Genomic DNA, 21,200 nt, shown 5'->3' with positions numbered 1-21,200 from the left:
TTTTAAAACATTATTTAAATCGCCTTAAGGTGATATGGATTGCTTTAGTGACTGCTGTTTTAGGAATTTAGTTGGCTTATTGCTGAGTATAGAGGGAACGTTTTATCTTCTTTTTAACCTCCAGTTCAGATTAGGTGCCTAACCAAGTGAAACATTTTTCATAATATAATGTTTAATAGTGATAATTATAAAAATAATGATGAGTTTAGTGTTTACTCTATACCAGGCACTAAGTGCATTACATGTTCATGTAGAGAACAACCCTAGGCACAGAGAGGGTATCTACTTTAGGTAATAAAACTGATAAATGTTAGAGCCAGGATTCAAACCCAGGCGGTTTGGATCTAGGGTCCATGTACTTGCCACTCTATTGCCTGTCATTAATGTAACCACACCATATTGCAATTATTTGTTTGTGTCATGTCTGTACTGCTTTTCGATGGAATCTTAAGATCCTTGAGGGGCCGGGCACGGTAGCTCATGGCTGTAATCCCAGCACTTTGGGAGGCCGAGGCGGGTGGCTCACCTAGGGTCAGGAGTTCAAGACCAGCCTGGCCAACATGGTGAAACCCCGTCTCTACTAAAAAAAAAAGTACAAAAATTAGCTGGGCGTGGTGGTAGGCGCCTGTAATCCTAGCTACTCGGGAGGCTGAGGTGGGAGAATTGCTTGAACCCGGGAGGCAGAGGTTGCAGTGAGCCAAGATCGCACCATCGCACTCCAGCCTGAGGGACAAGAGACTTCTCAAAAAAAAAAAAAAAAAAGATCCTTGAGGACCAGTAATCATGATTCATTCTTTTTCATTTGTGGTTTTCCCTGGTATCTGACATATAGTAGGGATTTAATAAATATACATTGAATGAAACGAAGAAAATCTAGATAAATGGAGTAAGTCTGTCATACAGTAGTTCTTCCTTATCTATGGCAGATGTGTTCTAAGACCCCCAATGGTATGCCTGAAACCAGATAGTAGCAAAACTTATATATGCTATGTTTTTCCCTATACATATGTACTATGATAAAGTTTAATTTTTACATTAGCAATAGTAAGAAATTAACAATAGCTAATAAAAAATAGAACCATTATAACAATATACTGTAATAAAAGTTACATGAATGTTGTGTGCGTCTCTCTCTCTCTCTTTTTTTTTTTTTGAGACGTTGTTCTGTCGCCCAGGCTGGAGTGCAGTGGTGCGATCTCAGCTCACTGCAACCTCTACCTCCCAGGTTCAAGCGATTCTCCTGCCTCAGCCTCCTGAGTAGCTGGGACTACAGGCACATGCCACCACACCCGGCTAATTTTTTGTGTTTTTAGTAGAGACGGGGTTTCACTGTGTTAGCCAGGATGGTCTCCATCTTCTGACCTCGTGATCTGCCCGCCTCGGCCTCCCAAAGTGCTGGGATTACAGGTGTGAACCACGATATCTTTTTTTTTTTTGAGATGGAGTTTCACTCTTGTTGCCCAGGCTGGAGTGCGATGGTGTGATCTTGGCTCACTGCAACCTCTGCCTCCCGGGTTTAAGCAAGTCTCCTGCCTCAGCCTCCCAAGTAGCTGGGATTACAGGCATGCACCACCACGCCTGGCTAATTTTGTATTTTTAGTAGGGACAGGGTTTCTCCATGTTGGTCAGGCTTGTCTCAAACTCCTGACCTCAGGTGAACCTCCCCTGTCAGCCTCGTAAAGTGTTGGGATTACAGGCGTGAGCCACCGCGCCCAGCCAATATCTTCTTTTTAAAAAAAATTATTTCATTTATTTATTTTTAGAGGCAGAGTCTCACTCTGTTGCCCAGGTTGGAGTGCAGTGGTGCCATCGTATCTCACTGCAGCCTCAAACTGCTGGGCTCAAGTAATCCTCCTGCTTCAGCCTCCCAGTTAGCTAGGACTATAGGTATGCACCAACACACCCAGCTAATTTGTAAAAAATTTTTTGTGAGTCAGGTCTGGCTTTATTGCTGAAGTTGGTCTTGAACTCCTGGCTTCAAGCGATCCTCCTGCCTCAGCCTCCCAAAGTGCTAGGATTACAGGCATGAGCCACTGTGCTTAGCCTCTCTTATAGTATCTTATTGTATTATACTCACCCTTCTTCTTTGACGTTTCCAAACTGCTAGCATCACTACTCTTGTGCTTTGAGGCCATTATTAAGTACAATAAAGGTTACTTGAACACAAGCCTTGTGATACATTGACAGTCAATCTGATAACTGAGGTGGCTACTAGGTGACTAATGGGCTGGGTAGCATATACAGCATGGATACGTCGGAGAAAGGGATGATTCATGTTCTGGGCAGAATGGAATGGGAGGGCCCAAGATTTCATCACACTATTCAGAACAGTACAGTTTAAAACTTATGAATTGTTTGTTTCTGGAATTTTCCATTTAATATTTTCAGACTGTGGTTGACTCTAGGTAATTGAAACTGGAAAGTGAAACTGCGGATAAGGGGGGACTTGTCAGGTCTGCATTTCTTCATGTGCTCTATCCTATTAACTTTATGGGTAACACAATTATTTTGTATTTGAGATTATTTTGTTACCAGCTTTAACTTGTATTTTACTTCCCTTTGAGGACTACCATCAAGATACTTACTAATTGTAAAGATTCTTTACGGTGTTCTAAATATTAAGAAAATGGAGAGCATAAAAAACTGCTGTAAATTATGTAGTTTTGCATTAAATGTAGAGAAAACACTGATTGCATAATGTTAGCAACATTGTAGTGTATGCTGTTCTTTTTTTTTTTTTTGAGATGGAGTTTCGCTCTTATTGCCCAGGCTGGAGTGCAATGGCATGATTTCGGCTCACCGTAACCTCAGCCTCCCGGGTTCAAGTGATTCTCCTGCCTCAGCCTCCTGCCTCAGCCTCAGATTACAGGCATGCACCACCATACCCAGCTAATTTTGTATTTTTAGTAGAGATGGGGTTTATCCATGTTTGTCAGGCTTGTCTCGAACCTCCGACCACAGGTGATCCGCCTGCCTCAGCCTTCCGCAGTGCTGGGATTACAGGCACAAGCCACCGCGCCCGGCCATTATGCTGCTCTTAAGTGTGAAGCTGGAAGAGTTAGCTGTTCTCCAAATCAATGCTTCCTAACTTTTTTTCAAGGCATTAGTAGAAACTGATGTTTTCCTGGTACATAAGGAAGAGGAGGCCCACAACTGGAGGGTATCAGAGATGTTTCATTGCTCTAGGCTCTACCAGGCTGATCCAAGGGCCAAGGGAATTATTATCTTGATAAACCTGTAATCCATGTTTGGATCTGCCACAGTTAGGGAAGCTCTGCTATAGTTTCAAGTTAATAAAATTAGAAGGGAAGTTAAGTAGTAGTCAGGGCTCATTTTATTTATTTGTGCCTTCTGTTTTATTTATTTATTTATTTATTTTGAGATGGAGTCTTGCGCTGGCATGACCTCGGCTCACTACAACCTCTGCCTCCCGGGTTCAAGCAATTCTCTTGCCTCTGCCTCCCAAGTAGCTGGGACTACAGACACAGACCACCACGCCTGGCTAATTTTTGTATTTTTAGTAGAGATGGGGTTTCCCCATATTGGCCAGGCTGGTCTCGAACTCCTGACCTTGTGATCCACCTGCCGTGGTCTCCCAAAGTGCTGGGATTACAGGCATGAGCCACTGCACCCAGCCTGTTTTACTTTTTTCTTGATCCCAGATCTTTTTCAGTTTTCTTGCTTTTTTTTTTTTTTAAAGAACTAACCATTGCTTTGTAGACCTCAGTTGACTATTATTTCCTTATTAACTTCTACTTCCTTTGGGTTTACTTTGCAAGGTTTTTTTTTTTTTTTTTTTTTTTTTTTTTTTTTGAGACGGAGTCTCGCTCTGTCACCCAGGCTGGAGTGCAGTGGCGTGATCTTGGCTCACTGCAATCCCTGCCTTCTGGTTTCAAGTGATTCTTATGCCTCAGCCTCCTGAGAGCTAGGATTACAGGCATGTGCCACCACACCCAGCTAATTTTTGTCTTTTTAGTAGAGGCGGGGTTTTACCATGTTGGTCAAGCTGGTCTCAAACTCCTGACCTCAAGTGATCCATTCGCCTTGGCCTCCCAAAGTGCTGGGATTACAGGTGTGAGCCACCGCCACCGTGTCCAGTCTACTTTGCAGATTTTAAAAAACTTCTTTAGGCTGGTCCCAGTGCAGTGGTGTTTATAACTCATCAATCATAGCCAGTTACAGATTTCTTTATTCCTTCTTCACTCCCACTGCTTCACTTGACTTCCCTTAAAAAAAACAAAAAACAAACAGAAGTCTTGAGATGGATGTTTGGCTTATTACTTTTCAGTCCTTCTTTCTAGTATATTCATTTAAATTATAAATTTTCATCCTAAAAATGTACTGCTTTTAGCTGCAGCCCACACTTTTTTTGGTTTGTTTGTTTTGGGGGAAATTCTCCAGGCAGTAGTTCTGGCTGTTGTTGCTTGCTGCTGCTTCTTTCCTATTTTTGTTGATTGCTTTGTGAGAGTACCTGTAATGTTGACATACTATAAAGGGTACATCTTAAAATATGTAATTTGATAAGTTTTCTCATGAATGTAACCAGGTAATGAACATATTCATCACCCCAGAACATTTCCTCATGCCCCTTTATAATCCTTTTCTCCCCTTTTCCCTGCTTCTTCCCCAGGCAATTATGATTTGATTCCATGTTTTTTCTTTTTTTTTTTTTTTGGACAGAGTCTCTGTCGCTCAGGCTGGGGTACAGTGGCTCTATCTCAGCCTACTGCTACCTCTACCTCCCGGGTTCAAGCAATTCTTGTGCCTCAGCCTCCCAAGTAACTGGGACTTCAGGTGTATCCCACCACACCTGGCTCATTTTTGTGGGTTTTTATTTGTATTAATTAATTAATTTTTATTTATTTATTTAGAGATGGAGTCTCGCTCTGCTGCCCAGGCTGGAGTGTAGTGGTGTGATCTCGGCTCACTGCAACCTCCGCCTCCCAGGTTCAGGCAGTTCTCCTGCCTCAGCCTCCCAAATAGCTGGGATTACAGGCTTGTGCCACCATTCCTGGCTAATTTTTTTTATTTTTAGTAGAGATGGGGTTTCATCATGTTGGCCAGGCTGTTCTTGAGCTCCTGACCTCAAGTGATCCACCTGCTTCAGCCTCCAAAGTGCTGGGATTACAGGCATGAGCCACCACACCTGGCCCACCCCTCACTTTTTTTTTTGAGACGGAGTCTCGCTCTGTCACCCATGATGGAGTACAGTGGCTAGATCTCGGCTCACTGCAATTTCTGCCTCCTGGGTTCAAGCGATTCTCCTGTTTCAGCCTCCCAGGTAGCTGGGATTACATGCACCCGCCACCACGCCTGGCTAATTTTTGTGTTTTTGTAGAGACGGGGTTTCACCATGTTGGCCAGGCTGGTCTTGAACTCCTGTCCTCAGGTGATCTGCCTGCTTTGGCCTCCCGAAGTGCTGGGATTACAGGCGTGAGCCACCATACGTGGCAATTCCATGTTTTTTTAACATGTAGTGTTTTTGTTGTTTGTTTGTTTCTTTTGAGACAGGGTCTCACTCTGTCGCTCAGACTAGAGTGCAGTGGTACAATCACAGCTCACTACAGCCCTGACCTCCTGGGTGCAAGTGATCCTCCAACCTCAGCCTCCTGAGTACCTGGGACTACAGGTGTGTGCCACCATGCCTGGCTAATTTAAAAAAATTTTTGTAGAGACGGGGTCTTACTATGTTGCCCTGGCTGTTCTTGATCTCCAAGGCTCAAACAATCCTCCAGCCTCAGTCTCCCAAAGCACTGGGATTAGAGGTGTGAGACACTGTGTCCAACTGTAATTATCATTACTATTATTATTATTATTATTATTATTATTATTATTATTATTATTATTTTGAGACAGAGTCTTGCTCTGTCGCCCAGGCTGGAGTACAGTGGCACCCTCTTGTCTCACTGCAACCTCTGCCTCCCGATTCAAGTGATTCTTCTGCCTCAGCCTCCTGAGTAGCTGGGATTACAGGTGCGTGCCACCATGCCAGGCTAATTTTTGTATTTTTAATAGAGATGGGGTTTTACCATGTTGGTCAGGCAGGCTGGTCTCGAATTCCTGACCTTGTGATCTGCCTGCCTTGGCTTGCCAAAGTGCTGGGATAACAGGCGTGAGCCAATGTGCCCTGCCATAATTATTCTTTTTTACATGCTTTTTTAAAATTTATGTTTGGCTTTCTAACAGTATCGTGCATCTTCTTTTCCTCCTTTGTGTTTTTAATCTTTTTTTGCCACCGTGTGTTTTATTTTGGATCTTCATTCTGATTTATCTTTCAACTCATGAATTCTTTCTTTAGCTGCATCTAATGGGCTCTTAAGATTGTCTGTGAAGGGGAGGTCTGTGCCGAGTCATCTCTGTTCTTTAGGATGGGGTTTGTTAAAGTTGTCAAGAATGTGGCCTACTTTAAGAGACACCAAGTGAAATTTAGAAGATGACGAGAGGGTAAAACTGATTGCTATGCTTGGAAATGCTTGGTGATACAGGATAAAGATAAATACAACACACCCAACTACAGGATGATAGTTTGTGTAACAAACAGATACCATTTGTCAAGTTGCTTATACCCGTATAGAAGGGGATATGATAATCTGCACAGTGAATGTACACAAACTGCCAAAATATGGTATGAAGGTTGGCCTGACAAATTATGCTGCAGCATGTTGAACCAGCCTATGCTGGCCTGCAGCTTCTCAGTAGGGTTGGCATGGAAAAGATCTATGAAGGCCAAGTGGAGGTGATTAGGGATGCATTACAATGAGGAAAACATTGATGGTCAGCCTGGTGCATCTGGATGCAGGCTTTGCCAGAACTACCACTGGCTAAAAGTTTTTGGGGCCCTGAAGGGAGCTGTAGATGGAGGCTTGTTCATTCCTCACAGTATGAAATGATTCCCTGGTTATGATTCTGAAACCAAGAAATTTAATGCAGAAGTGCATCGAAGTACTTCATGGTCAGAGTGTTGCAGATTACATGTGTTACCTAGTGGAAGAAGATGAAGATGCTTACAAGAAACAGTTCTCTCAGTACATAAAGAACAGCATAACTCCAGACATGGGGGAGGAGATGTGTAAGGACGCTCATGCTGCTATATGATAGAATCCAGTCTATGGGAAGAAGCCCAAGAAAGAAGTTAAAAAGAAGAGATGAACAGTCCCAAAATGTCCTTTCCCCAGAAGAAAGATTGGGTAGCTCAAAAGAAGGCAAGCTTCTTCAGAGCTTGGGAGGAGGCTGCTGAGAGCTAAATCAAACAATTTTCTTTGAGGATTTTTCAGATAAAGACAATAAACTTATTGACTAAGCAGCTGAAAAAAAAAAAAAAGGATTGTCTATGAGTGTATATTTTTGTTTGTTTTCTTTTCTTTTTTTTTTGAGATGGAGCCTCGCTCTGTAGCCCAGGCTAGAGTGCAGTGGCGCGGTCTCAACTCACTGCAACCTCTGCCTCCTGGGTTCAAGCGATTCTCCTGCCTCAGCCTCCCGAGTAGTTGGGACTACAAGCGCGCGCCACCACGCCTGGCTAATTTTTTGTATTTTTAGTAGAGAAGGGGTTTCACCATGTTGGCCAGGATGGTCTCGATCTCTTGACCTGGTGACCCGCCCGTGTTGGCCTCCCAAAGTGCTGGGATTATAGGCTTGAGCCACCGTGCCCGGCCTCTTTTTTTGTTAAGATAGGGTCTTGTGGCCGGGTGTGGTGGCTCATGCTTGTAATCCCAGCACTTTAGGATGCCGAGGTGGGTGGATCACAAGGTCAGGAGATCGAAACCATCCTGGCTGACATGGTGAAACCCTTTCTTTACTAAAAATACAAAAAATTAGCCGAGCCTGGTGGCACATGCCTGTAGTCCCACCTACTTGGGAGGCTGAGGCAGGAGAATTGCTTGAATCTGGGAGGCGGACGGAGGTTGCAGTGAACCGAGATTGCGCCATTGCATTCCAGCCTGGACAACAGAACGAGACTCCGTCTCAAAAAAGAGGGGGAAAAAAAAGATGGGGTCTTGTTCTGTCACCCAGGCCAGAGTGCAGTGGCAGGATCACAACTTACTGCAACCTCAAACTCCTGGACTCAAGTGATCTTCCCACCTCAGCCTCCTGAGTAGCTGGAACTACAGATATGCACCACCATGGTACCTGGCTAATTTTTTTTAGTAGAGATGGGGTCTTGCTTTGTTGCCTAGGCTGGTCTCGGACTCCTGGCTTCAAGGGGTTCTCTCACCTCAGCCTCCCAAAGTGTTGGGATTACAGGCATGAGACACCATGCCTGGCCTGTTTTTTCTTTTTACGTATTTTTGTTCTAGAATTTATTTTTCCAAATTTGCTTGTTTTCTTTGTTTTGCTTGGTTTTGGGGTTTTTTTTTGGAGTTTTTGTTTTGTTTTGTTTTTTTAAAGTAACTTTGCGTTACTTGCCAAATTTTTCAGGATTGAGATTTTATATTTTTGAACATAGTAAGCAGGTATATGAATAGTTTGCTAATATCTAGGGGAGCTTTGTTTTGTTCCCCGTTGGTTACTAATACTTAAGGTTCATCTTTTTCCAGTGTCTGGGCTTCAGATGTTCAGAAGTTTAATCACATTCCACTTGTGGACTGCTTTTCTTCTTGTTCATCTTTCCTGGTAGGATATCAGTTTTTTGGTTTCAAGCCCAAAGGAGGGGGTCATTTACTCAAGCCTCTTGTCTTGTCTTGTCTTGTCTTTTCTAATAGAGATAGAGTCTCACTGTGTTACCTAGATAGACTGTGTTACTCGAACTCCTGGGCTTAAGCAGTCCTTCCACCTCGCCTCCCAAAATGCTGGGATTACGGACACAGTGCCCACCAAGCCACAAAGCCCCCAGTGTTGATGGGCCCTGGATTCCCACTTTTGTCCCTGGGGCCTATAGCCTCAGCTTCCAAATCTGCTACATTTCTGCTAGATCAGCAAATGACCCCAGAGCAAAAGTGGCCTAGAATGCAAAGCTTCCTCTTTATGGAATTTCATCCTCTTCTTCATCTTGATCACCTTATCTTGTTCTATGATTCTTTTAAGGAGAGGTTTTCCCTTCCTTCCAGCTTTTTTAGTTTTGTGGGTGTCAAGTAGGAGAGAGATAATTAGTTTGAATTACATACTCCTCTATTACCTGAAATAAAGTCCTTTAAAAACAAAAAAAGATAAACTGAGACCTAGACAAGTAACTGTGTAAGACCACATAATCAATGGAAATCCTGGTCCAGAATCCTGAGTGATTTTAACGAAATAGTTCACAGTCATTTATTAAGAGCAGGGGCACCCTAGAAGGAATTTTTTGGTTCTGTTGAACCAGATTTATATTTGGCACATGCTCATTCTTTTTAGACTTTTTAGATAGCGTAATAAGATAGGACCATCACTATGTTATATAAATATGAAATCCATTTGAAAATATGGGACCTGTCAGTATAGGTACTGCTTGAACTATAACTATGCATATATCTGATTGGCTTTTATGCTCTAGGGTGAGAAGGAGGTCACCTTGAAGCTTTGCAAAGTAAGTTCTTGGTTCCATTTTTCACTTGAATCTCCCTTGGATATCCTCCAGAATGATGTGTTTTCTTTCCCATTACAACATTATTTTCAGCTTTGTGGAGAAACAAAGTATGTTCCAAGTAGCAGGTGGTCACTATAGGCCTTCTTTGAACTGTGAACTTTATTTTTTGCACCTGAACTGCTTTCTAAAACCACATAAACAATATGATAGGAAAGTTGCCATCTGAATAAAAAAACAAAACCTCACAATGTGTTTGATCTAGTACTGAGCTACACTGGTATATGTGGGCTATATAGAATTATGTGGTTTAGGTTACTTGTTTAAGTATAGCAGTGGCTTGGAGGAAAATACATTCTGAGTTTCAAATAGATAATTTGTAAAGGAAAATTTGAAGTACAGTTGATTTGGCACTTCTGATATTGGAATTTTAGAAGATTTTATTTCTGTATCTCAATGTAATGCCTAGGCAGAATCCACTAGATGCTTGTATAGATGGTATAAGCGATAACGATTTCGGCTATTTTTAAAAATTTCAATCTTTTTTTAATGTGGCCTCTTGAGAATACCATCTTGTACTTCTCATTTTCCCTATACCTCCTTTTATGTGATTAAGTTTTATTATGTATAGACATAAAGGGGGCCTGGCACAGTGGCTCATGCCTGCAATCCCAGCATTTTGGGAGGCCGAGGCACGAGGATTGTTTGAGCCCAGGAGTTCAAGACAAGCCTAGGCAATGTAGTGAAACCCTGTCTCAAAAAAAAAAAAAAAAAAAAAGTTGGGGGGGGGTGTTACAATATTATGATATATATGTTGGTTTTCGTCCACAGTTTCTGTCATAGAACACCCATAGTCCCTGTTATTTCCTAAGTGACTAAAACAATAAACATATATTTTATTGAAATATTTGGCCTTTTATTCTTGGTTTTTGAAGTGGCTTCAGAACAGCTTCAGATCAATAAAAGTGAAAGGTGGTCTTTTGTAATAATGTTGGGGCACTTTAGACCTCAGAAGCAGGCTTCAGAAAACAGAATCTCTCTCTGACCTTTTCTTGCCTTCCTTTTACCTGCTCCTTTTTCCCCCAAGCAGGTCATAGTAACTAAAAATATACTCTAATCATCCCCTCAACATTCTGTCTTGGAGCTGACCGCAAAGAAATTATCTGACCTACCTTGTCTGATTGGAGGTCATAAGACCCCCATTTCAGAAGGCGTCCTGCCCCGTACTTGGGAGGAAAGAAGTTGCACAGAGAGGCCAAGAAGACTCTGAACAGAGAGGCCTTGCTAGGTTTCCCCACTCAGTCTGTTAGCATTAGGTCCTACTTTTGTCCAATCATATTTCTACACGGTTGTCCGTGCTTCAGTTGTGACTGTCTGGTGAAGTCCTGGACCGGGTACAGAGAGCTTCCAGATAGCTGAACACGTGGAGGGTCCTGGAGGGTGGTGCACCCAGGGAGGGTATGAGAGCTCTGCACTCCTTCCCACATGCCTTTTTCTGTGCACCTCTTTGCACTATTTCTGTGCATTCTTTGTACTATTATTTATAATAAACCAGTACACGTGTTTTCCTGAGTTCTGGGCACAGCTTTAGCAAATTAATCAAACCTAAGAAGGGGGTCATGGGAACACTGACTTGAAGCTGGTTGGTCAGAAGTTCTGGATGAGGCCTGGCCTTACAACTAGTGTCTGAAGTGGGGGCAGTCTTGTGAGACTGAGCCCTCTCTCAGCCTGTGGGATCTAATGCTATCTCCAAGTAGATAGCATGAGAATTGAATTGGATTAGAAGGTGCTCAGCTGGTGGAATCTTCTGCAGAACTGATTGCTTGCTTGTTGGTGGGGAGAAATCCCCACACATTTGGTCACAGAAGTCTACTGTGTTGATGATTGTGGTGTAAGAGCAGAGGAAAAGCAATTTGATTTTTCTCCACAAGGGGAAGAAAATGTTTCATAATTCAACTAATGATTTACCTTTCATTGTAAGGTTATCATGCTCAAGTATTAATGTAGGAAGGCTTTTTTGATGCAGAGTGTATGTGTGTGTATATATATGTGTGTGTTTGTAGAGGGCTAACATTAAAAAGGGAAATGTAATAAGGAAGAAGAAATGGTGTTCTAAACTTAAAACCCATTTCATCTGCTAAATCATCCTAGTGAAATACCAACTTTAGTTAATTTAAAAAAAAGTTTATTAATTGTAAAAAAAAAAAACTCTTCATTATATTTTAAAAACCATTTGTTTCCTTTTTCTGTAATTTATTCATATTTGTCCATTTTTAATTGCAGTGTTGTTATTGATTTTTTAAAATGAGGTCTTTATATTTGAGTGAAATTAACCTTCCATCATGAGTTGGAGCATTTTTTCCCCAGTATATACTTCTCTTTTGATTTTGCTTATGGTCATTTTATAATGCCATGGTTTTTTTTGTTGTTTGTTTTTTTTGAGACGGAGTCTCGCTCTCTCAGCCAGGCTGGAGTGCAGTGGCGTGATCTCGGCTCACTGCAACCTCCATGTCCCCGTTTCAAGTGATTCTCCTGCCTCAGCCTCCCGAGTAGGTGGGATTACAGGTGTGCACCACCACGCCTGGCTAATTTTTGTATTTTTAGTAGTGACGGGGTTTCACCATGTTAGACAGGCTGGTCTCAGACTCCTGACCTCAGGTGATCTGCCCACCTCGACCTCCCAAAGTCCTGGGATTACAGGCGTGAGCCACCATGCCCAGCCTGGTCATGGTTTTATACGTGCTATGTTTATAATCAAATTTTACTTCTATTTAATAGATGACTAACACACTTACACATAGATGCTTATACCCACTATGTATGTTTATAGATTTTAAAATGCTAATTATATTTAAAAGGCCTAATAAGTAGTTTCAGCAAAAGCTGTTATATATGTATATAATGGACCAATTGCAATTGGATCAATAAAGAACTGTAAGGTGTGTTATGATCTAGAAAAGTGTTTCTTTTTTTTTTTTTTTTTTTTGAGATGGAGTCTTGCTCTGTTGCCCAGGCTGGAGTGCAGTGGCACGATCTCGGCTCACTTAATCTTTAATTAAGAAGCAGGTGCCAGGCACAGTGGTATACTCCTATAATCTCAGCTACTCAGGAGGCTGAGGTGGGAGGATTGCCAGTGCTTGAGCCCAGGAGTTTGAGACCAGCCTGGACAACATAGTGAGAACCTCATCTCAATTTTAAAAACAAAGAATTAAGTAATGATATGATTTTAATTTTATAGGTGTGGAAATGGAGGCTTAGAGAATTGAATAATCATATATACCTTATAAGATTCTCTCATACTCCATTTTAAAAAGTTTTCGATCAAGTTTAAGTTGTATTGATACACGATATATAGTGAAGTGTCTATGTACAATGCTTAATTTTCATATATATACATTTCCAATTGCAAACTGTATTAGTTATTAGCGAATGAATTATTCATTTATCATATCAGTATTATAAATTACTATAATATATAAATATACTAATTATATATTAGTATTAATGTAAACATTAATTTAGAAATACTTTTTTCTCCAGTGAAGCCTCTTCAGACTTCTCATATGCATCTTCAATATTTATGGGTTTCTACCCTTTGAACAATCTAACAGTTCCAGAGCAAATACTATCTTCTAAGGGGTTTGAGATAGATCCTTATTTGAATCAATATATTATGTTGTGACTGGAAATTTTATCCCTAGCCATGTCTCTATTCACATAACATTAGTAAATGTGATTTTTCATTAATATATTTCATATGAGTAGCATTAATGATCTCCATGACATAATTACTTAGTCTGTTGCTTTTGAAGTGATTCATTCATTCTACAGATATTTACTGAACACACACTATGTGCCAGAAACTGCTAGCATTGGAAGTAGAGCTGTGAATAAAACCAAGCATCAACATTTCTGATATTTGAGAAGATAGGCAACAAGCAAATATGTGATGTAAAGTAGTGATAAGTGCTGTAAAATCACAAGAGGGTATAGAATGAGGATTGTTCTTCAAGTTGATAGAACAGATCTTTAAAGAAGTGATTTGAGGCCGGGCGTGGTGGCTCACACCTGTAATCCCAGCACTTTGGGAGGCCGAGGTGGGTGGATCATGAGGTCAAGAGACCGAGACCATCCTGGCCAACGTGCTGAAACTCCGTCTCTACTAAAAATACAAAAATTATCCAGGTGTGGTAGTGCGTGCCTGTAGTCCCAGCTACTCGGGAGGCTGAGGCAAAAGTGCTTGGACCTGGGAGGCGGAGGTTGCAGTGAGCCGAGATCATGCCACTGCATGCCAGCCTGGGGGACAGAGCAAGACTCCATCTCAAGAAAAAAAAAAAAAAAGTGATTTGAGGCTTCGTGTGGTGGTTCATGCCTGTAATCCCTGCACTTTGGGAGGCTGAGGCAGGAGGATCGCTTGAGCTTGGGAGTTTGAGGCCAGCCTGGGCAACATGGTGAAACCCCATGTCTATAAAAAATACAAAAATTAGTCGGGTGTGGTGGTGGGCGCCTGTAGTCCCAGCTGTTTGGGAGGCCGAGGTGGGAGGAACACTTGAACCTGAGAGGTCAAGGTTGCAGTGAGCCAAGATGGCAGCACTGTACTCCAGGTTGGGCAACAGAGTGAGACCCTGTCTCAAAAAAAAAAAAAAGTGATTTGAGCAGAGGCCTGAATGACATAAAGTGTTTAGATACCTGGAGAAAGACTTTGCAAGCAGATGCAGAAACCCTGGGGTTGGAAAATGCTTACAGTCTGAATAGTAAAAGAGGCACCACCAGCATGACTTCTAGTTATTGTGCTACACCCTGCACATTTTTTTTTTCTTTTTCAAGACAGAGTCTCACTCTGTCACCTAGATGGGAGTGCAGTGGCATGATCATGGCTCACTCCAGCTTCAACCTCCTAGGCTTCAGCAATGCTCTTGCCTCAGCCTTTGGAGTAGCTGGGACCACAGGTTTGTGTCACCACGTGTGACTAATTTTTTTTTATTTTTTCTGTGTTGCCCAGGTTGGTTTTGAACTCCTGGGCTCAAGTGATCCTCCTGCCTTGGCCTCCCAAAGTGCTGGGATTCCAGGCAAGAGCCACCATACCTGGCCCTGGGCAACATTTTTATTGTCAGTCATTTAATAGCCTAGTCTAATGGATGTATAGTGATATGTCATTGTGATTTTAATTTGCCTTTCCTTAATGACTAATGATGTTGAACACTTTTTTATGTGCTTTTTTTTTTTTTTGCCATTTATAAATTTTCCTTTGTGAAGTTTAAGTCTTGCTGTTTTTAAATTGGGTGGTTTACCTTTTTATTCAACAGCTGTAGGTTTTTTTGTTTGTTTGTTTTTCGATACGGAGTCTCACTCTGTTTCCCAGGCTGGAGTGCAGTGGCGCATCTCGGCTCACTGCAACCTCCGCTCCCAGGTTCAAGTGATTCTCCTGCCTCAGCCTCCCAAGTAGCTGAGATAACAGGCATGCACCACCATGCATGGTCCACCTACCTTGGCCTCCCAAAGTGCTGGGTTTACAGGCGTGAGCCACTGTGCCCAGTCCAGAAAGGAACATTCTTAAGCATTGAAATGATTCTTGTCAAATTTGATTTCTATTCAAATTTAGGAGCTGGGCCAGGCACGGTGGCTCACCCCTGTAATCCCAGCACTTTGGGAGGCTGAGGTGGGTAGATTGCCTGAGTCCAGGAGTTTGAGACCAGGCTGGACAACATGGCGAAACCCCTGTCTCTACTGAAAATACAAAAGATTAGATGGGCCTAGTGGCGCCTCACGCCTGTAGTCCCCAGCTACCCCGGAGGCTGAGGTGGGAGAATCTCCTGAACCTGATGGGAAAGGTAGCAGTGAGTTGAGATAGCGCCACTGTACTCCAGCCTGGGCAACAAAGTGAGATCCTGTCTCAGAAAACAAAACCAAACCAAACAAATTTAGGAGCTAGCTTATGATTGTAGAAATAATTTTGGCAATAGAAGTGAGGGAACTGAGTTGTAGTCTAGCTAGTTAACATTTGACAAACCATTAACTTTATACGTCTCATTTTCTTCATCTGTAAAATGAGGAAGATTTGATTAGAGGATTTATTAAAGTTATTTTTAAATCTGAAATTATTCTTAATTGGTTTTGTAGAGATTTTGGCTTTATAAAAATGTGTGAACCATAGTGATAGTAGAAACATTTGAAATCCTATATTTGGGTGATTCATAAAAGAAAGGAAGAATTATGGGCATCTTGCCTGTAAAATGTTATGTAATCTGAATCATTGTTACCCATAGCATCCTGTGACTGATAAAGGTATTCATGCCCACCTCTCCTCTCTTGTCTTTCTGTAGTACTTTCCCTTCTCCCTGCCTCAATAATAGCTTTATTGATGTATAATTCACATACCATACATGTCATCTATTAATATTTAAAGCATACAATTCAGCGGTTTTTAGTCTATTTACGGAGTTGAACAGCCATCATCACAATCAATTTTAGAACACTTTCTGAAATCCAGAAAGAAAGTACCCTGCCTATTTCCCCTCTATCGCCTAGCCCTAGGCAACTATGAATCTACTTTCAGCCTCCATAGATTGTCCTGTTATGGACAAATATGTGGCTTGTTTCTTAGTATAATGTTTTCAAGGTTATTCACATTGTAGCATGTGTCAGCTATTTCATTTCTTTTTATTGTCAAATAACATTCAGTTGTATGGATATACCACATTTTATCTATTCCATCAGTTGATAGACATTTGAGTTGTTTTCATTTTGGGGTTATTATAAATAATGCTACTATGAACATTTGTATACAAACATTATGTGGACATGTGTTTTCATTTCTCTTGGATATATACTTAGGAATGGGATTGCTGTATCACATGATAGCTCTGTATTTAACCTTTTGAGGAATTGCCAAACTGTTTTCCAAAAGTGGCTGCACCATTTTACATTCCCACTAGCAATATATGCTCCAGTTTCTCTACATCCTCCCTTATGCTTTTTTTTTTTTTTCTTTTTTTGAGACAGAGTCTCGCTCTGTCGCCCAGGCTGGAGTACAGTGGCACAATCTCGGCTCACTGCAACCTCTGCCTCCTGGGTTCAAGCGATTCTAAATTATCATGCCTCAGCCTCCCGCATAGCTGGGATTAGAGGCATTTGCCACCATGCCTGGCTAAGTTTTGTATTTTTAATAAAAATGGGGTTTTGCCATGTTGGCCAGGCTATTCTCGAACTCGACCTCAGGTGATCCACACGCCTCGGCCTCCCAGAATGCTGGGATTATAGGTGTGAGCCACCGTGTCCGGCCTGATTGGCCAGCTTTTCATTTGGAATGGGGATAGGACATAGTTGGAAGCTGATCTCTTTGGTTATTTCCCTAACATGTCCAAGTATCCTAAAGTATCAGTCAAATAAGCAGTCTCTTCTCATTCCTGTCAGAGAGTAAGTCAAAGCCTTAATTCAATTTGCATACCTGTTTTCATGTAACAACAAATAATTTTTTTTTTTTTGAGATAGAGTTTCTCTGTTGTTGTTTAGGCTGGAGTGCAATGATGCGATCTTGGCTCACTGCAACCTCCACCTCCCAGGTTCAAGCGATTCTCCTGCCTCAGCCTCCCAAGTAGCTGGGATTACAGGCATGCACCACCACAGCCGGCTAGTTTTGTATTTTTAGTAGAGACGGGGTTTCTCCGTATTGGTCAGGCTGGTCTTGAACTCCTGACCCCAGGTGACCCTCCTGCCTCGGCCTCCCAAAGTGCTGGGATTACAGGTGTGAGCCACCACGCCTGGCCACAACAAAGAATTTTGCCAGAAGTGGGTATGATTTATATCTTAGTTTGAATTGTTTGAATTGCTACTTATCTTTGGGGGAACAGACCTTTCCTTGATGTATCTTTAACACTGAAATCTTGGCAACTTGCCAAGTCTCAAATGTTCATGAGTAAGACTGCAATATCACAATATCATAGTCACACAGGAATCTGATAGAAAAGCATCACATTTATAAAGCCTTGTTTCCTGTACATCACTGATGTTTTGTGAATTTTAAAGAATTTGCAATTATTTTTAAGGAGCATATTTAATGTAGATAATGTAGCCTAGAATAGGCTAATTTGAAATGAAACTCTTGCTAATAGGAACTTAATTCACCAAATTAAGAATATTTAGTTTTTGTAGAGATTTTGCTCTTGAAAATGTTGCAGACTTGATTTCGTCTTGTCAGTCCAGTCAGAATTGTGAAGTAATTTTTTTTCTCATTCCAGAAATACATGCTACAGGATTTAACTATCAGAATGAAGATGAAAAAGTCACCTTGTCTTTCCCTAGTACTCTACAAACAGGTAAGAGACATAGCTTTTGTAAAATCTCGTGATGAATATAATGACATCTGACTTCTTCCAGAGAAATTTATTGTATGCCATTTTTTCCCTCGTTGTTATTAGCAGATTAAGTATTAAGAGCTTTTGGTTTTTTTTTTCCTTTGAGACGGAGTCTTACTCTATTGCCCAGGCTGGAGAGTAGTGGCGTGATCTTGGCTCACTACAACCTCCACCTTCGGGTTCGAGCGATTCTCCTGCCTCGGCCTCCCGAGTAGCTGGGATTACAGGCACCTACCACCACACCGGCTAATTTTTTTGTATTTTTAGTAGAGACAAGGTTTCGCCATGTTGGCCAGGCTGATCTTGAACTCCTGATCTCAAGCGATCTGCCCGCCCTGGCCTCCCAAAGTGGTAGGATTACAGGCATGAGCCACCACACCCAGCTGTATTAAGAGCTTTTTAAAGAGGTTTGTTGCAACTTTTGGGCCACCAGCATTTCCTTCTGCGGAAGTTGGGCTACGAAAAGCAGGGTTTCCACCTCCTGTCACTCTATATTCTCTTTAAACAAACAAGCCAAGAAAAACAGGACAAAAACTAAAGATCATTCTACCCTAGAATGTAATGTATTGTTTTCCAGTTTTACCTTTTTAAAAATACCTTTACCTAGGCCGGGCATGGTGGCTCACACCTGCAATCCTAGCGCTTTGGGAGGCCAAGGCGGGCTGATCACTTGAGGCCAGGAGTTAGAGACCAGCCTGGCTAACATGGCAAAACCCCATCTCTACCAAAAAATACAAAAATTACCCAGTGTGGTGGCTCATCGCTATAATCCCAGCTGCTCAGAAGGCTGAGGCAAGAAAATCACCAGAACTCAGGAAGTGGAGATTGCAGTGAACCGAGATCACGCCACTGCACTCCAGCCTGGGTGATAGAGTGGGACACTGTCTAAAACAAACAAAATACCTTTACCTAGCTCCATCTTCTATTAATTGAATCCCAATCCCCGAAGTGAATGGTCACAGATGATTTTGATATACAACCAGAGATCAGATAGGTATTGTGTTATTGAGGGCACAGAAAGAAAGATACGTTGATATGTTACTATTGTTAGGTATAAAAGCACAAAGAAATAGACTTTCTGAGCTTAGTATATGTGGAAGAAATTATATACAAATCAATTGGTGAAGTACTAAGACTTTGATGAATGAACAAATGAAAAGGAACAGATAATTCAAAAGGAAGAAAATGTAAATGACTAATAAACATGTGAAAAGATATTGAGCCTCCTAGTAATGAGAAATTTTTGCTTCTCATGTGAGTTGAAATTTTAAAAATTCCCAATGATATGGCTCCCTTGATATTGCTGGGGGGAGTATAAATCCATGTAATTTTTTTGAAAAGCATTCTGGCAATGTATCAAGAGCCTAAATATGTTCATGTCCTTTGACCCAGCAATTCTGCTAATAGGAATATATCCCAAGGAAAAGTCATAAATACAGAAAATACTTTATGCCCAGAAGTGTCTGAGATATTACTTGTGGTAGAAAAATATTATAATTAATATATTTGTTCAACACTAAGGAAATGATTAAGCCAGGAATGATATATCTATATAGTGAAATATACTTAGCAATTAAAAGTGAGGTTTGTGAATTCTTAACCCTGTAAAGTGCTTATTATAATGTAAAATTGAAAAGCAGAATATAAAATTACATATTTAAGGTGGTGAATCATGTCTCTAAATGGCACAAATAAAATGATAATTATGTCTGGGTTATGCCTGGGTGTTGACATAATTGGTGATTTTTATTATTATTTATATCTTTTGTCTGATTTTCACAATTTTCCTACTGAGAATCTATTGAATTAATATAAAATTATTTTTAGAAAAAATTTAAATCAGAGATGTTTAGTCTTTTATTTCAGTGCTCTTGGAGGCCCTTTATGTGTAATTATTATAAAAATAAATGGGCCAGGCGTGGTGGCTCACGCCTGTAATCCCAGCACTTTGGGAGGCTGAGGCGGGTGGATCACTAGGTCAGGAGATCGAGCATTCTGACTAACACACTGAAACCCCGTCTCTACTAAAAATAGAAAAAATTAGCTGGGCGTGGTGGCGGGTGCCTGTAGTCCCAGCTACTTGGGAGGCTGAGGCAGGAGAATGGCCTGAACCTGGGAGGCGGAGCTTGCAGTGAGCCGAGATCGCACCACTGCACTCCAGCCTGGGCGACAGAGCGAGACTCCGTCCCAAAAAACAAAACAAAACAAAACAAAACGAAAAATGCTTTGCCATGAACATGTATTAAAAGCTATTGAAGAATATAATGTGAAAAGGAAGGAGATTCTTTCACTGATTTCTTCTAGTTCCATTGTCTGGTGAATCTGTCTAGAAATATTCCTATGTATATATAAATTTATGTAAATAATTTAACCCACAAATAGGATCACAGATCTCAGTGGCTTATAACCACTGAGATTTCTTTCTTTTTTACACATGGGCCATGAGGACTGCTGGTCATATGCAGCCATATCACCAACTCTGCTGGCTCCACTTGGCTCCCAAGTGTCTTTCCAGGACCAGTAGTGAGCGAGCAGCCACTGTCCGTGTCATGCATGGCAGAGGGCAGAGGCTTAGGGATGGGGAGAAAGCTAGACCACAAAGACGCATTTAAAACTTCTGCGTGGCCAGGCGTGGTGACTCACACCTGTACTCCCAGCATTTTTGGAGGCTGAGGCGGGAGGATTGCTTGAGCCCAGGAGTTCGAGACCAGCCTAGGCAATGTAGTGAGACCCTGTCTCTATAAAAAATAAAATTTCTGTATGATGGTGGTATACTTGATGTCTACTCACTTTTCATTGACCAAAGCAAGTAGCATGACCAAGCCCAAAGTCACTGGGGTAGCATTTAACAGACATTTGAGAAAAGTTTCTAATGAAAGGGCGAAAAGCAAAATTATAATAGAAATAAAGGAAGTTGGAAGAAGCAAAGACAAATCTAAAGAAAGTTAAAAAAAAAAAAACCCAAAGCTAATTAATTACTATCCTTAGAGAGTTAAGAGAAAGCATTGCATTCATTAAACAAGGACAGGACAGAATGCCATCAGATAGGAAGAATTACAGCAGGAAAACTTGGAAATTATGATAGGTATAAAAAACCCAGTAGAAGTTTTAAAGATGAAGTTGAGGAAACTTCTAAGCAGTAGAAAAAACAGATAGAAAACAGAAAAATAGATTTGAGAACCAGTCCAGCAGAACCAGCATCCATCTAGTAAAACAGAAAGCAGAGAAAATGGGAAGAGGATTTTTTTATTTTTGTTTTTGAAACAGAATCTTGCTCTGTCACCCAGGCTGGAGTGCAATGGTGCGATCTCGGCTCACCACAGCCTCCACCTCGTGGGTTCCAGTGATTC

General features: G+C 41.4%; 1 protein-coding gene across 3 annotated transcripts in view; it reads left to right on the top strand.

The window, feature by feature from the left end:
• NPEPPS (aminopeptidase puromycin sensitive) overlaps nucleotides 1-21,200 on the top strand; it is a 94,773-nt gene that overhangs the window by 21,104 nt on the left and 52,469 nt on the right. For all 3 annotated transcript variants that reach the window (XM_009236557.4, XM_054546291.2, XM_063718818.1), the window contains exon 3: nucleotides 17,734-17,811. In XM_009236557.4, coding sequence (XP_009234832.1) covers nucleotides 17,734-17,811 — 78 coding nt within the window. The remainder of the gene's footprint in view (nucleotides 1-17,733; nucleotides 17,812-21,200) is intronic.

The sequence above is a fragment of the Pongo abelii genome, chromosome 19 (assembly GCF_028885655.2).
Source record: "Pongo abelii isolate AG06213 chromosome 19, NHGRI_mPonAbe1-v2.0_pri, whole genome shotgun sequence".
Classification (NCBI taxonomy): domain Eukaryota; kingdom Metazoa; phylum Chordata; class Mammalia; order Primates; family Hominidae; genus Pongo; species Pongo abelii.
The sequence above is the reverse complement of the archived record's forward strand: the minus strand, read 5'-3'. Positions and strand labels throughout refer to the sequence as shown.